The 14,357-nt window shown below is 44.1% G+C and overlaps 1 protein-coding gene across 7 annotated transcripts in view; it reads right to left on the reverse strand.

Annotated features, from left to right (window-relative positions):
- The window catches only part of GRIK4 (glutamate ionotropic receptor kainate type subunit 4), a 463,707-nt gene that overhangs the window by 230,616 nt on the left and 218,734 nt on the right, over positions 1-14,357 (reverse strand). For all 7 annotated transcript variants that reach the window (XR_013992485.1, XM_081037048.1, XM_081037049.1 and 4 more), the window contains exon 2: positions 5,292-5,456. Coding sequence is in view for 6 of the 7 variants with exons in the window: in XM_081037048.1 (XP_080893174.1) it covers positions 5,292-5,456 (165 nt within the window). In the remaining variant the exon portion in view is untranslated. The remainder of the gene's footprint in view (positions 1-5,291; positions 5,457-14,357) is intronic.

Genomic DNA, 14,357 nt, shown 5'->3' on the forward strand with positions numbered 1-14,357 from the left:
GATTTCTAAGCACTGTAATTCAATGCATTTCTGAGTCCATATTATGCATGTTATGTGGGTAACTGAGAGAAAGGGAGCGAAGAATGTTTGTTGAATAACTCGTTACTATTCCTCTGCCTTTCTCTTCTGTTTTATCTCTTTTATTCCCCTAGGCTGACTTGGATTCACTCTGCTGAACTGACTGAAAGAAGCTAGCTCTCACTAGACACAGCTCTGAGTCACCAGAGGTCATGCCCTCGGAGCCTGCGAGAAGCTCAGGAGCTTGTGCAAGAACAGTCACAGGGCTGGAGCGTGGCACACCTTGCCCCTCTCCAGGCCCACTGGGGCTCAGATACCAGGGCGCCTCTGGGTTTCCAGGGGTAACAGTGTGGATGTCTGATAGCACGGCTGGCCTCACAGAGACAACCCAAGGCAGAGGTGGGGGGTTGACACGGATGCCTCTGCTTCTAGTTCTGCAGTAAATAAATCCTCAAACTGGCTATGGCAGCAGGGAGGGTGCCTCCAGGTGTGGGAGTGATAAGGGGACGGGTGCTCAGGTAAGCTCTAACACATTAGATCTATTGGAACAGAGGGGAAGGCCTGTGGGAGCTCTCTGCACAAAAAGGGCCGAAATGGAGCTAAGATATGAGATGGATATAGGGGGAAGGAAAGGAGAGAAGGGCCAGGCAGGAGGGGATATGACCTAAAGGGTCTTGTCCATCCTTTTACTTCCGATCTGAGGAAGTGGGGGAGTCAAACATCAAGAAGCCTAAGGCAAGGATGTTCACCCAGGGGCAGAGGTGGAAGGAATCAGATGTGAATGTGAGGAAGATTTATGAGGGACACTCACTTTATATAAAACCTCTCTATGAAAATCTAAGTGAACCAGCTAGAAGCAGGAGCAATTTTCCACCGTATCTTCACACTTTCCAGGTTTGTTATTAATTAATGCTCCCATGTGATGCGTCCCATCTCATATTTAACCATCAAATGAGAAAGTTAAACTCCAACATCTTTAGTTTCTTTACACTTTAGAATCTTTGATTATGAAATTGTCATTACTCCCCTTGACTGACATGCCCTCTCCGAATATGGTTCATTAAGTGATTTGTGCAGAGATTTTTGAAACTCACCTGTTGCTGAAAGCGGGCACTATTATGCATTGTAGGATAGCCACTGCCCCAACTTAGGTCAGAGCCTTCACTTTCCATAACCAAGAACAGCTTCAGTAGGATCTCTTTCATCCTGAAGCAGAGTCCCTAGTCACAGGGTGACAGGTATGAGGTTAAGGATGTTGTTCGGGGCCCCAGAGGCATTAAAATAGTTTTAAGTTAACAAAGCAAATTAGCCCTGGGCCACCAGCCCAGGGAAGACAAAGCCTATGACATTTGGCAGTAGCTGGCTTTGGATGGCCCTCCACAACTTCCAAAGGCTCAAAGCTGTCAGATGTATCAAGCCCAGAAAGCTGGAAAGAGAAGGGGAATATCCAATTACAAAGGAGGCCCCATGAGGCATGCTGACATTAAGACAGGCTATTTTAGAGGAGCCAGGAGATAAATGGTGCTGCCAGATAAGGATGGCTGAACTTTGAAACAGACGAGGGAAGGACATGATAGTAGGAGATGGGAGGAAGCCTGCTTCAAGGTGAGGATAGAGAGTAAAGCCAACAACAGAATCCATAGCTGCCACTTACTGAACACCTGTTATGTGCATGGTGCTGAGCACCTCACCTATACCGTCTCACGTCATTTGCCTGAGGAGGTGATATCCCCATCCATAGTCACACAGCTAGTAAATAGTAGACCCAGGATTTAAACAGGTCAATCTGATTCTAAAATCCAGACTCCTACTTTTTTTGTTTGTTTCTACTTTTTTTTTTAAATTAAATTTATTGGGGTGACAATTGTTAGTGAATTTACATAGATTTCAGGTGGACAATTCTGTATTACATCATCTATAAATCCCATTGTGTGTTCACCACCCAGAGTCAGTTCTCCTTCCTTACCACACATTCTCCGCAAAGTAGACATCACAGAACTGAAGTTCCTTCTTCATCCAGCCATCGTGTCTCCCTCTTATTTCCTCCCCCAACACTGCCACTGAAGTCCACTCCCTACCCCCACCAGCTTCAGCTAGTAGCACTAACCCACCACCCACCCTCCCCCTTTCTTTGGGAGGGAAAGAGCTGGGCTGAACCTTTCTATGAACTATCTGGGTGGTGTTTAAAATCCTTTGTGGGGGAGCAGCTCTGGCTTCAGATGAAACGCCTTTGCGGTAAAAAGATCCAGAAGTGCTCTTTTCTGACAAATGCTAATCATGACTCAAATGCACTGAGATGTAAAAGCTGGACCAAAGGCCACCTGCTAATAAAATATTTGATACCTAAAAGACGGTCATTAGAAAGATGCCCCAAAGCTCTGCAATGTGGAATAGAGATATCGGTTTCTTCTCTCCCCTGATTCATCTGGCTTAATATTTTAGATGTACTGACTCTACTGAGCCAGGCTGCACATGTCATGGAAGACAAAATTTACATCTGCTAATGATCCCCCGTCAGCAATGGGCAATCTGTTCTGCCAACGAAGCCCAGAAGCACCAAAGAAAAGGAAGAAGTAGCTTGTTTTCCAAAGTATAGACTACCCAACTATTTAGAAATCCAGACCCTTGTCTGAGACCTGCCCTCCTGGAGAAACATTACAGACTGGACTAGGAGATTCATGAAAAGTTATTACTGATATTTCGGATTTCATTTGAAAGATCCTGAGAAAATTAAATCTTCCATTCATTGTATTAGAATTTAATCTCGGTGACAACTAGGATTTCTATCTGTTCCCTGCTGAATCCCCATTGCCTAGAAAAGTGTACAAGAGACCCTCATTAAATATTTATTGACTGACCAAGTGAATAAATGAATGACTATTTCAGGTACCTGTTCCCCCAAGCCCTCTTCTGGAGGAATGTGTCCATAGATCCTGCTAGCCCCAACAGCCCTGTTTGTATGGTAAGAACCCATCCTCAGTCTCTAGAGATGGATACTCTCCCTAAGGATAGTTGTTAGACTGTCCAACCAACACCTGTGACATGTTGAGAACAGCTCCTGCAAGATCAGTTGGACCAATCAGATCCTCTACCTTGGCAATCCAAGCCAAGAGGCACTGAGGGAAGCTGCCACGGACACGCACACTGGAGACTAAAGCCACGTGAGGCCAGGGACCGTGCCTGTCTGGTTTGCCACATCGTTCCCAGACATGGTATCCTGAATCATGCCTGAAACAGAGTAAATGCTCCATGAAAGTTTCCTGAATGAATAAACAAAGAGTAAATTGGATCTGGCTGGCTACTATGGGACAGGTGCATGATGAATAAGCCAAACTAGCAGAGAGGGAAGAGCATGGATCTGATACCATAAGAGCATTAAAGAAGCTGAGACCAAGAGAGAGGGCCACTGCCACATTCCTTTCCTGCCCTCTCTGGACATCCTACCTATTATGTGTGGGCCAATGTGAATGTGTTTCTTCTCTTACAATACTAATAGACTAATTAGAGCATGGCTGGATCCATACGTAAAAGACCAGATGCCTAACAGACACACTGGGGGTGCCAAAAAAACACATGCACATTTTAATAGATGTTATCTATGTATTACTTTTCAAAATTGAATTGAAATTACTGTAGCAATGTGTAATGTGACGTTCGCTCAAAAGATGGCATTACTCAAATGAATGCTAGCATCACCTGCAAAAGGCAGGACAGTCAAAGAAAATGGCAGAAGCACGATTGTCATGTGAGGAGCACAAGATGATTTTGAAGTGGTGTTTGAAATTCGAGAACGTTGTGGAAGTACAACGACAATGGAGGCGTCAGTGTGCAGCAGGACCTCCAACACACCTAACAACTGCACGCATTCGTGATAGGTTGGAGACACATGGTGCCTTCTCGTATCAAGAAATTGAAACGGCATGCACAGCGATACAAGTGGACACTTTGGTCAACATTACTGAAGCAGTAGTTCACCGTAGGAGGGTCTGGATGCTGATGGTAACCACTTTGAGCATCTCTTGTAATTGCAGAACTCAAATGTGACTTGTATTCATCTTTTGTTATTGGTATACATTGAGTATTGCAATTTTAATACAGTTTTTTCCTTTCTTAAAATGTGTATACATTTTTTGGCACCCTCTGTACTTGAGCAAGAGGCTCTTTTGTTTTGCTTGTTTTTGCCACTGAGTGTTGTTAAAGGTAGAAAAGGGCTCGAAAGGGAGGTGATAGGCACTCCAAAGTCTTAGGGAATAGATGCTATCATCTCTCTGGGCTGAGGGGTTCTTTCCCTTTCCTCTCAACTGGAACTGTTCATTTTCAGCTTAGCTGAAAGCTACCAGCCCACTAACTTGGAAGCTCATCAAGGTTAATACCATGGAAAGTCATCAAGGTTAATACCAGCAACATGCCAAAGAATTCCGAGGGAGGCGTAATGGATGGTGCACTGGGCTTTGCAGGGTGGTGATGTGAATCTAGGGTCCAGAACTCTCAGCCATTGACTAGCTCTGTGGTTAAGCAAGTTATCTAATGTCTTTTAGCTTCAGCTTCTCTTGTAAAGTGGGAATAAAAATACTTAACACTCGGGTTGTTGGGAGAATTAAATGCAGTGCCCGGCACATAGTGGGCGCTCCATATGTGTGACTTGAGTGACATACTATGTACGTTTGTAAAGCACTGCAACTCAGAGAAAACTTTCCTATATTTTAATTCCTTTACATCTCACAATTTGCAAAATTTGCAGAGTAGATCCTAGCATTTCCATTTTACAGATAAAGAAACTGAAGTTAAATAACATAAGTGACTTGTCCAAGGTAACCCACAGAGTGAGTATTCAAACTTTGTCCCATGTCCCAGTTTCTTCCCACAGCGCTACCCTCAGCACAAGAAAGCAAGACAGGCCGTCACATGTGCAACGACTAAGCTATCTTTGTGCTGGCTGTATCTCTCTGCTTAATCACACACAAGGTTTCTTTCAGAAATTTGTGACCAGGAGGATGAATGATTTAACATATGAAGGAATGAATGAATGGGTCAATGAATGAATGAATGAATAAATGAATGAATGAATATCCTGTCTTAATTCTATTCCACCCATGATTTGCAACAAAACCTGGGAATCTCATTCAGACTAAGCTCTCTAGGGTTTCCTGGTGTATGTTTCTCTCCCTCCCTTAGGAATATCTAAATCATAGGCCTGGTGATGGGTGCAGCTCACACCAGTGCCTCCTCTAACAACAAGGGAAGCAGAAGGCAGCCATGCCCATTCTACGTACTGGTTTCTGCAGTCTCGTACTCGCTGTCTCTGAGAAGCTCAAAGATGTCCACTTCGACCTTGGCCTTGCCCAGCCTCTCAGGAGCGCGGTTGATGTGGTTCTTAGCCAGGGTGATGGAGAGCCGCTCCCCTCTGCTGCACTCCATGGGGTCATCCAAGATAGCAGCTGTGGGCAGGCAACCACATGGAGAGTGTTGGTATCCTCTACCATTTTCCCTCCTCCTTCTCCAATTTCCCACCACTGCAACCTTCCTCTTCCAGGCAGCTCCCGCAGCCCCTCCAGCCAGCCATCATGAGAACTGTCTTAGAAAGAAATAAAAGGCATCCAAATGGGGAATGAAGAAGTTAAATTATCACTCTTTGCAGATGACATGATGCTATACATAGAAAACCCTAAAGACTCCACCAAAAAGCTATTAGAAACAATCAACGAATACGGTAAAGTTGCTGGCTACAAAATCAACGTACGAAAGTCCATTGCATTCCTATATACTAACAATGAAATCTCACAAAAAGAAATACAAAAAACAATTCCCTTTGCAATTGCAGCAAAAAGAATAAAATACCTAGGAATAAACTTAACCAAGGATGTGAAGGACCTATATGCTGAAAACTATAAGACATTTTGAAAGAAATTGAAGAAGACACAAAAAAATGGAAAGACATTCGTGCTCATGGATTGGAAGAATCAACATAGTTAAAATGGCCATATTACCCAAAGCAATATACAGATTCAATGCAATCCCCATCAAAATCCCAATGGCATTTTTTAAAGAAATAGAACAAAAATCATCAGATTTGTTTGGAATCACAAAAGACCCCGAATAGCCAAAGCAATATTAAAAAAAAGAACAATACTGGAGGTATCACACTCCCTGATTTTTGCTTGTACTACAGGGCTACAATAATCAAAACAGCTTGGTATTGGTGGAAAAACAGACACATAGACCAATGGAATAGAAATGAGAACCCAGAAATAAAACCACATAAATATGGACAGAGAATTTTTGACAAAGAAGCTAAAAACATACAATGGAGGAAAGACAGCCTCTTCAATAAATGGTGCTGGCAGAATTGGATAGCTACGTGCAAAAGAATGAAACTAGACTGCTATCTGTCACCATGTACCAAAATTAATTCAAAATGGATCAAAGACTTAAGCATAGGACCTGATACAATAAACTGCATAGAAGAAAACATAGGTACTAAACTTATGGACCTTGGGTTCAAAGAGCATTTTATGAATTTGATTCCAAAGGCAATGGAAGTAAAAACTAAAATAAACGAATGGGATTATATGAAACTGAAAAGCTTCTGCACAGCAAAAGAAACTATTGACAAAATAATGAGGCAACCAACTGAATGGGAGAAGATTTTTGCAAACAGTGCCTCTGATAAGGGGCTAATACCCAAAATATACAAGGAACTCATGAAACTCAACAACAAAAAAACAAACAACCCAATTGAAAAATGGGCAGAGGACCTGAAGAGACATTTCTCCAAAGAGGACTTACAAATGGCAAATAGACATATGAAAAAATGCTCAACATCACTAATCGAGAAATGCAAATAAAAACCACAATGAGATATCACCTCACCCCAGTCAGAATGGCTTTCATCAACAAGACAAATAGTAACAAGTGTTGGATAGGCTGTGGAGAAAAAGGAACCCTCATACACTGTTGGTGGGAATGCAGACTGGTGCAGCCGCTATGGAAGGCAGTGTGGAGGTTCCTCAAGAAATTACGAACAGAATTCCCACATGACCCAGCAATCGCTCTCCTGGGTATCTACCCAAAAAATCTGAAAACATTTCTCTATAAAGACACGTGTACTCCAATGTTCATTGCAGCTTTGTTTACGGTGGCCAAGACAGGGAAACAACCAAAATGTCCTTTGATAGATGAATGGATAAAGAAGTTGTGGTATATATACACAATGGAATACTATTCGGCATTAAGGAAAGATGATATAGGGACATTTGTGACAACATGGATGGATCTTGAGAGTATAATGTTAAGCGAAATAAGTCAGGCAGAAAAAGCAGAGAATCCTATGATTTCACTGATATGTGGTATATAAACCAAAAACAACAAAAGAACAAGACAAACAAATGAGAAACAAAAACTCATAGGCATAGAGAATAGTTTAGTGGTTACCAGAGGGTAAGGGGGTGGGGGGAGGGAGATGAGGGTAAGGGGAATCAAATATATGGTGATGGAAGGAGAACTGACTCTGGGTGGTGAACACACAATGGGATTTATAGATGATGTAACACAGAATTGTACACCTGAAATTATGTAATTTTACTAACAATTGCCACCTCAATAAATTAAAAAGTATATAATAGAGACCATTAGCCTAGCCCTAGAGCACAGAAAACAGACATGTAAAATGTCAGGAATTGCCTATATTCCCTATGCTGTCCTTTACACCCTCATGACTATTTTTATAACTGGCAATGTGTACTTCATAACGCCTTTCACCTTGTTCACCGATCCCACAACCCGTCGCTCATCTTACAACCATCAGTTTGTTCTCTGTATCTCTGAATTTGTTCCTATTTTGTTCATTTGTTTATTTTGTTTTTTTAGATTCCACATATAAGTGTTATTATATGGTATTTGTCTTTCTCTGTCTGACTTAATTCACTTAGCATAATACACTCTAGGTCCATGTGTATTGTTGCAGATGGCAAGATTTCAGTCTTTTTCATAGCCGAGTAATGTTCCACTGTGTAGATGTACCACCTCTTTATCCATTTATCTATCAATGGACACTTAGGTGGCTTCCATACCTTGCCTGTGGTAAATAACGCTGCAATGAACATAGGAGTGCAGGCATCTTTTCAAATGAGTCTTTTGGATTTCTTTAGATAAATACCCAGAAGTGGAATTGCTGGGTCATATGGCAGCTCTATTTTTAACTTTTTGAGGAGCCTCCAAACTGTTTTCCATGGTGGATGCATCAATTTACAATCCCACCAAGAATACACGACGATTCCCTTTATCCCACATCCTTACCAACACTTGTTGTTTGTTGATTGATGCTGGCATTCTGAGAGGTGTGAGATGGTAGCTCATTGTGGTTTTTAGTCAATAATATTGTAGTAACTATATATGGTGTCAGATGGGTACTAGACTCACTGGAGTGATCACTTCATAAGGTATATATAAATGTCTAACTACTATGTTGTACACCTGACACAATATAATATTGTATGTCAAATATAATTGAAAGATAAATTTAAAAAATAAAATGCCAGGAATTGGCAGAGCCATCACACAAGTCATGTGAAAGAGGCACTAGATTCATGGCGTACAAGCTTTATGTTAATAGTGCACATTTACTCAGTGACTACAACCACGTTAGTGTAAGTGCTTCACAGACACTATCTCACTTAATCTCTCAAACAGCTCTTTTAGATGAGTGTGTCATCTGTATCATCCTCACTTGGAGATGTGAAAATGGAATTCAGAGAGGTCAAGCTACCTGCCCTCATTCACAGGGCTGGTGAGAGGTAGAGAAGGGAGGTGACCGCAGGTCATAGACTCTGAACTCTTAAGTGCTGCTCATCTTCCTTCTAATTGTCTCCTCAGGGATTTGCTGCTAAAAAGGAGGCATACTAGGTAGAGGTGTCTTAGTCAGCTTCAGCTGCTACAGCAAGATCGTAGACAAAAGGCTTTTATTTCTCACAGTACTGGAGGCTGGGGAGTCTGAGATCAGGGCATGGTTGGGTTCCAATGAGGGCCTGCTTCTTGGTTTGCAATGGCTGTTTTTTCACTGTGTCTTCAGGTGGCAGAGAGAGAGGGAGAGCAATCTCTCTAGTCACTTTTAAAAGGGCACAAATCCCCCATTATAGGGGTCCCACCTTCACGACCTCATCCAAACCTAATCACCTCCCAGAGGCCCTACCTCCTAATATCATTATATCAGGGGTTTGGGTTTTATCATATGAATACTGGGGAGACACAAACACTCAGTTCATAGCAGTGGGGCACATGAGCCTTGTAGTCACCACAAAGGAAGTCTCACCAAGGCAAATCAACTCCAAAACACCAACAGGCTGGACCCTGGCCCTCTGCACATTCTCACAGGGAATGCCCTCCAATCTCCATAAGATTTTCAGACTGGGGGCAGCTATCTTTCTCTTTGGGCCATGTGACCTCACTATTACCAAATTTTCAGTCTACATTCTATTAAATATTTAATTAATCACTTATAACAAAATAAATTAATAAAATAATCTCTCAGAAAATTCCCATGTCCCCTGGGAATCTGAGAACTTGGGCTTCTAGGGTGAGAGGAGTGACTTTAGGAACGTTTTGATCAGGGTTTTCATGCTGTAATGTGACACTGAACTTGGCTCTGCCCATCAGTACACAGAGGACACAACGATACCTACACCACAGGAGACAACATATATGTAGTGTTCTGTTCCAGAGCCTGTCAGTTCAATCCATTCCCTTCTTTTTGCAGAGTACACATTCAAAATGTGTGCTGTGGACTGAATTATGTTCCCTAAATTCATGTCAAAGTCCTAACCCTCAATGTGGCTACATTCAGAGATAGGGTCTTTTAAGATATTATTAACGTTAAATGAGGTCAAAACGGTGGGGCCCTGATTTGACAGCAGTCGTGCTCTTCTAAGAAAAGACATCAGATCTCTCTCTGTCTCTGTCTCTCTGTCTCTCTGTCTCTGTCTCTCTGTCTCTGTCTCTCTCTCTCTCTTTCTCTCTCTTTCTTTCTTCCACTCCTCCCCCATGCAAAGAAACAGCAAGAAAGTGGCTGTCTGCGATCCAGGAAGTGGGCTCTCACCCCAACGCTGCTGGCACCCTGCTCCTGGACTTCCAGCCTCCAGAACTATAAAAAATAAATGTCTGTTGTTGACTCCACCCAATCTGTGGTACTTTGTTATGGTAACCTGAGCTGACAAAGACAATGGGCTAATACAAACTCAGATGTGCAAGACGTCAGTCACTCAAAGCCTCACTGGACACACTTTGAGACAGAAGTATCATGGCCAGGTTGGGGATAGGAAATATGGGAGTTTTGTATTAAGGGGTGTATGAGGTCCCCCTTTCCTCCTACCCTCCCTGCAGGGTCCAAGGCAGGACTCTGCACTCAGAGTTATTTGGCAGATGTTCACCAACTCATAAGATCCACAGTCCTGCCCTTCCTTCCACCCAACCCCTGTGGCATTCTGGGCTCCATTTCTCATTAGGCTTTAGATAATGGTTAATTTCTGGCTGGGAATAGCCTCAAAAACTAGAGGGCTGGTCAGCATCAAACAAATTGGGAACAGAATAATTAAGACGACAATAGGAACCTTGATTCTGGGCCCATGGACACCAAGGACAAGGTGCAGGCTCAGATACTCTCAGAACACCAGAGGATCATGTCTCCTGCGAGCATAATCAAGCAGCAAGCACACTTACTGTTTGGCAGGCCCTGGTGAGGGGTTTCATGGGTGAAGGAGAGCAATGTGCTCAGGACTGAATGTACAGCCCATGCTCCTCGCTTATGCTGTGTCCCCCAGCACTGGTTGTCCACCTGGGCCAGGATGCTCAGAATTCCCAGCCACTGCCTAATGAGGAAGAAATCATCTGGCACATCTGCACCCCCATGGTCCATTCTACAGAAGAGTGGACCAGCAGCCATGGTGAGGCTGTGAGATCTGGGGCTGTAGCAAGGGCAGGGTTGAGATGGGGAAATGCAGTCTGAGGCCAGGATGTGCCCCCTCTCAGCCATGGGGAGTCTGTATGCTATGACTCTTCCAACTACGTTTCCAACATGCCAGGGAGTTGACAAGCTCTGACATTTATACTGGGACTTTCTCCCCATGAGCCAAGAGCTTTACCCTCTACCCAGTTCTCTTAGATGATGCCAGGGGAACAGCAGCCTCTAGACTTTGTGCTCACCTCCACACCACGTTCCTCTCCTGTTCCTGTCCCTTACCTATGTCCACTCTGGAGAGATGCCTCCCCTGGGGCTGGCAGGCCTGGCTCTGCCCACTGCAATACTTTCTGGCTCAGTCTTAATAAGTGTGGCCGGGATTACCTGAGGAGGTCATATGACCACTGACTTACTCAAAGCCTTCAGGCCTCCCGTTGTCTGAAGGCTTGGTCCCAGGGACATCTCTAGGATGGCATCAGGCCCTCTACAGTCTGGCTTCCACACACCTTTCTGGTCACAGCATCCTCTACCACCCCACAGTGACAGCATCTCCGTGTTAAGACCTGCGCTGGCCTTATGGCCCCTGCTCCATGCCTCTGCTAACACTCTCCCTTGTTCCCTCTTTCCCTACAAGGCCTCTTCTTCTTCTCCTCAGACTCACCTCTTCCAAGAAGCTCTCCCTGACCTCCCTTCCCCATGCCTTCTTTGGATTATGGAGAGACCACACACTGTCTTGGAGGGGTGCTTATCTTTCTGTCTCTATATATGAGTTTCCTCAACTACTTTGTACCTTAAAAGCTCAGGGTGATACCCCCTTCCTTTGAAACTCTCCAGGTTCCCCATCACAAATTAATGCTGCCTTCCTTAGAACTCCCACAGAAATATCTCTATACTTTTCATTAGACACTGATCACTTCTGACATTTTTTATTATGTCTGCTGGTCTATCCATCTTTTTTTGCCCCTCGATAGGCAGCTCCATAAGGGTGAGGGTCATTTCTGATTTATCTTTGTACCTGCACAATTCCAGATACACAGGATGTGCTTAATGTATGGTTTCTGAGGGCATGAATAATGGGGGGGGGAGCACTTGTCTTTTCATACCCCGAATCAAACAGTAGATACTGTACTTGCTGGTGGTACAGTAAGCATTAGATGATGTGTGGCCTGGGGGCAGCCACTGTGCAGCAGGACCCACAGGGTGGGGGACCCACGCGGAAACCTCCAGGGCACCCAGGGGCTGGCAGTTCTCCTCCTCTCTGCTCACCTGTGTAAACTGGAACAGGGCTTGCCCTCCCTCTACAAATTCTCCACAGACTATAAGTGACCCCTCAATTCAGAAAGTCAGAGTCTCGCTGATTAAAATTTTCAAGCACCTTGATAACTGCTATATCTTTAAGTGGGGGAATAGAGGTTTTACTGGACAGTCATTATAGGTGGTATCTATAACAACGCGGACAGCTGTTTGTCTGGGCCGGTTAGAGCCCTGTGCTAATAGTGAGAGATGGTTTGAGTCTCCAGGGAAACCATCAGCTTTACCTCCAAATAAAGCCCCAGGCTGCTCAGTCCTTGGGTCCCCAGTCACAGCCCCATGGCCATCACTCATGTGGCACCAGCGTTCTCCACTCTCCTCTGTACTTTGGTGGCCCTCTTTTTACTCCTGGCAGTCCCAGTCATCTCTCTTTCTGGAGAAAATCACACCACTGTGCAGGGTGCTCCCACAGTAGACATACACCTTTCCTCCTCACCTGGGGTGCAACAAAGGACTGCCATGAGCCCTTGGCCTTCCTTGACTAGCTTCTCCCAGTACAGATTGTACTCATTTGCTGGGGCTGTGATAACGAAGTACTACAGACCAGGTAGCTCAAACAACAGAAATTTATTTTCTCACAGTTCTGGAGGCTAGAAATACCAGATCAAGGTGTCAGCAGGTTAGATTTTGCTCTGAGGCCTCTCTCCTTCGCTGGCATGTGGCCATATTTTCTTCATGTCTTCACATGGTCTTCTCTCTGTGTGTGACTGTCCTGACATCTTCTTATAAGGACACTCGTCATGTTGGGTTAGAATGCACCCTAATGACCTCATTTTAACTTACCTCTTTAAAGACCCTATTTCCAAGTACAGTCACATTCTGAGGTTTTGAGAGTTAGGACTTTAACATATGAATGGGAGGGTACGCAATTTAGCAGTTAAGATGGACTTTCTTCACCTGTGGCCATTACCCAGTTCTGCCACACCCTCACTCTTGGCTCACAGACTAGTTAAACTGAGGCCACTCTCGGAGAACTGCCTCAACTTTGTGCCTCCACCTCTTTCCAACAGGCTCCTGGTCCAGGAGGGTCCCCTCCTCCAGCCCATGCCCTGCTCTCCTTTCTCGGCACTTTGCCTCACCATGGTTCCCTTCTCTTCTTTATCTTTAGTCTTTCTCCCAGAATGGCTTATTCCCCTTCACTAAAATCTGGGCAGAGCGCTCCCCTCCCATAGGAACCTTCCAATGATCACTCTGACCAAGTATGCCCCTCTGGCTCTCCTTTCTATCTCACCTTCAATACAGGCCAGGCTTCTCAAGTGATTACTCAACGTTTGCCAACTTCACTTTATCCCATATTCTGCTCAACCCACTGTCGTCTGTTTTCACCACCACCCCACTCAAACTGTACTCACTAAGTCACCATCAACACATCAGCAACCATTTTCTCAAAATCGATTTTGATTTCTTGTCTAATTACATCACCAGCTGGCATTACTATTTACCATCTGCCAGGTGTTGTTCACACACCACTCCAACGTGTCCCATTTTATAGGTGAGAAAACTGAGACAGTGTCAGGTGAAGCAACTTGCCCAAATCATACAGCTCTTCATGGCAGTCTGGGTCCAGATCCTGTGAGCTGCTAGGCCCCTTCATGAGGCTGCCCCCCGAGTTCACTTTGCATCTGAGAGTCCTGAGCATTCCTTTTTTGCCTGAGCCCCTCAACTCCCCTGGCTTCCATGACACAACTCCCCAGGGGTATTCCTCCTACTTCTCTGATCATTCTCTCAAGGTACACTCTTCATCTGCCTACAAGGATCTGTGCAGAGAATTAGTGAACATCTGATCCTGTCTGAAACATCCAGAGAGAAGACAGGTCCAAGATCCATTAAAGACTGCAAACACTGACCCTAATTCACATTGTATGGATGTTACTTTTCTTATAAGTCAAGAGAAATCTTGGATTTCACATTGATTCTTGTTCTTCCTTTTCATGAAGTTTCGCAGGGTTACTCTGAATCAGTGAGCAGTTGCTTGAATATACCTCAATCTGATTATTGGTTTTCTATTCATTCTATGTGAACAGATTACTGATACAGATGTTATTCTTTTAGTAGTATCTTTGTGAGGGTGGTGCCATCT

This window comes from Rhinolophus hipposideros (assembly GCF_964194185.1).
Source record: "Rhinolophus hipposideros genome assembly, chromosome: 24".
NCBI lineage: Eukaryota > Metazoa > Chordata > Mammalia > Chiroptera > Rhinolophidae > Rhinolophus > Rhinolophus hipposideros.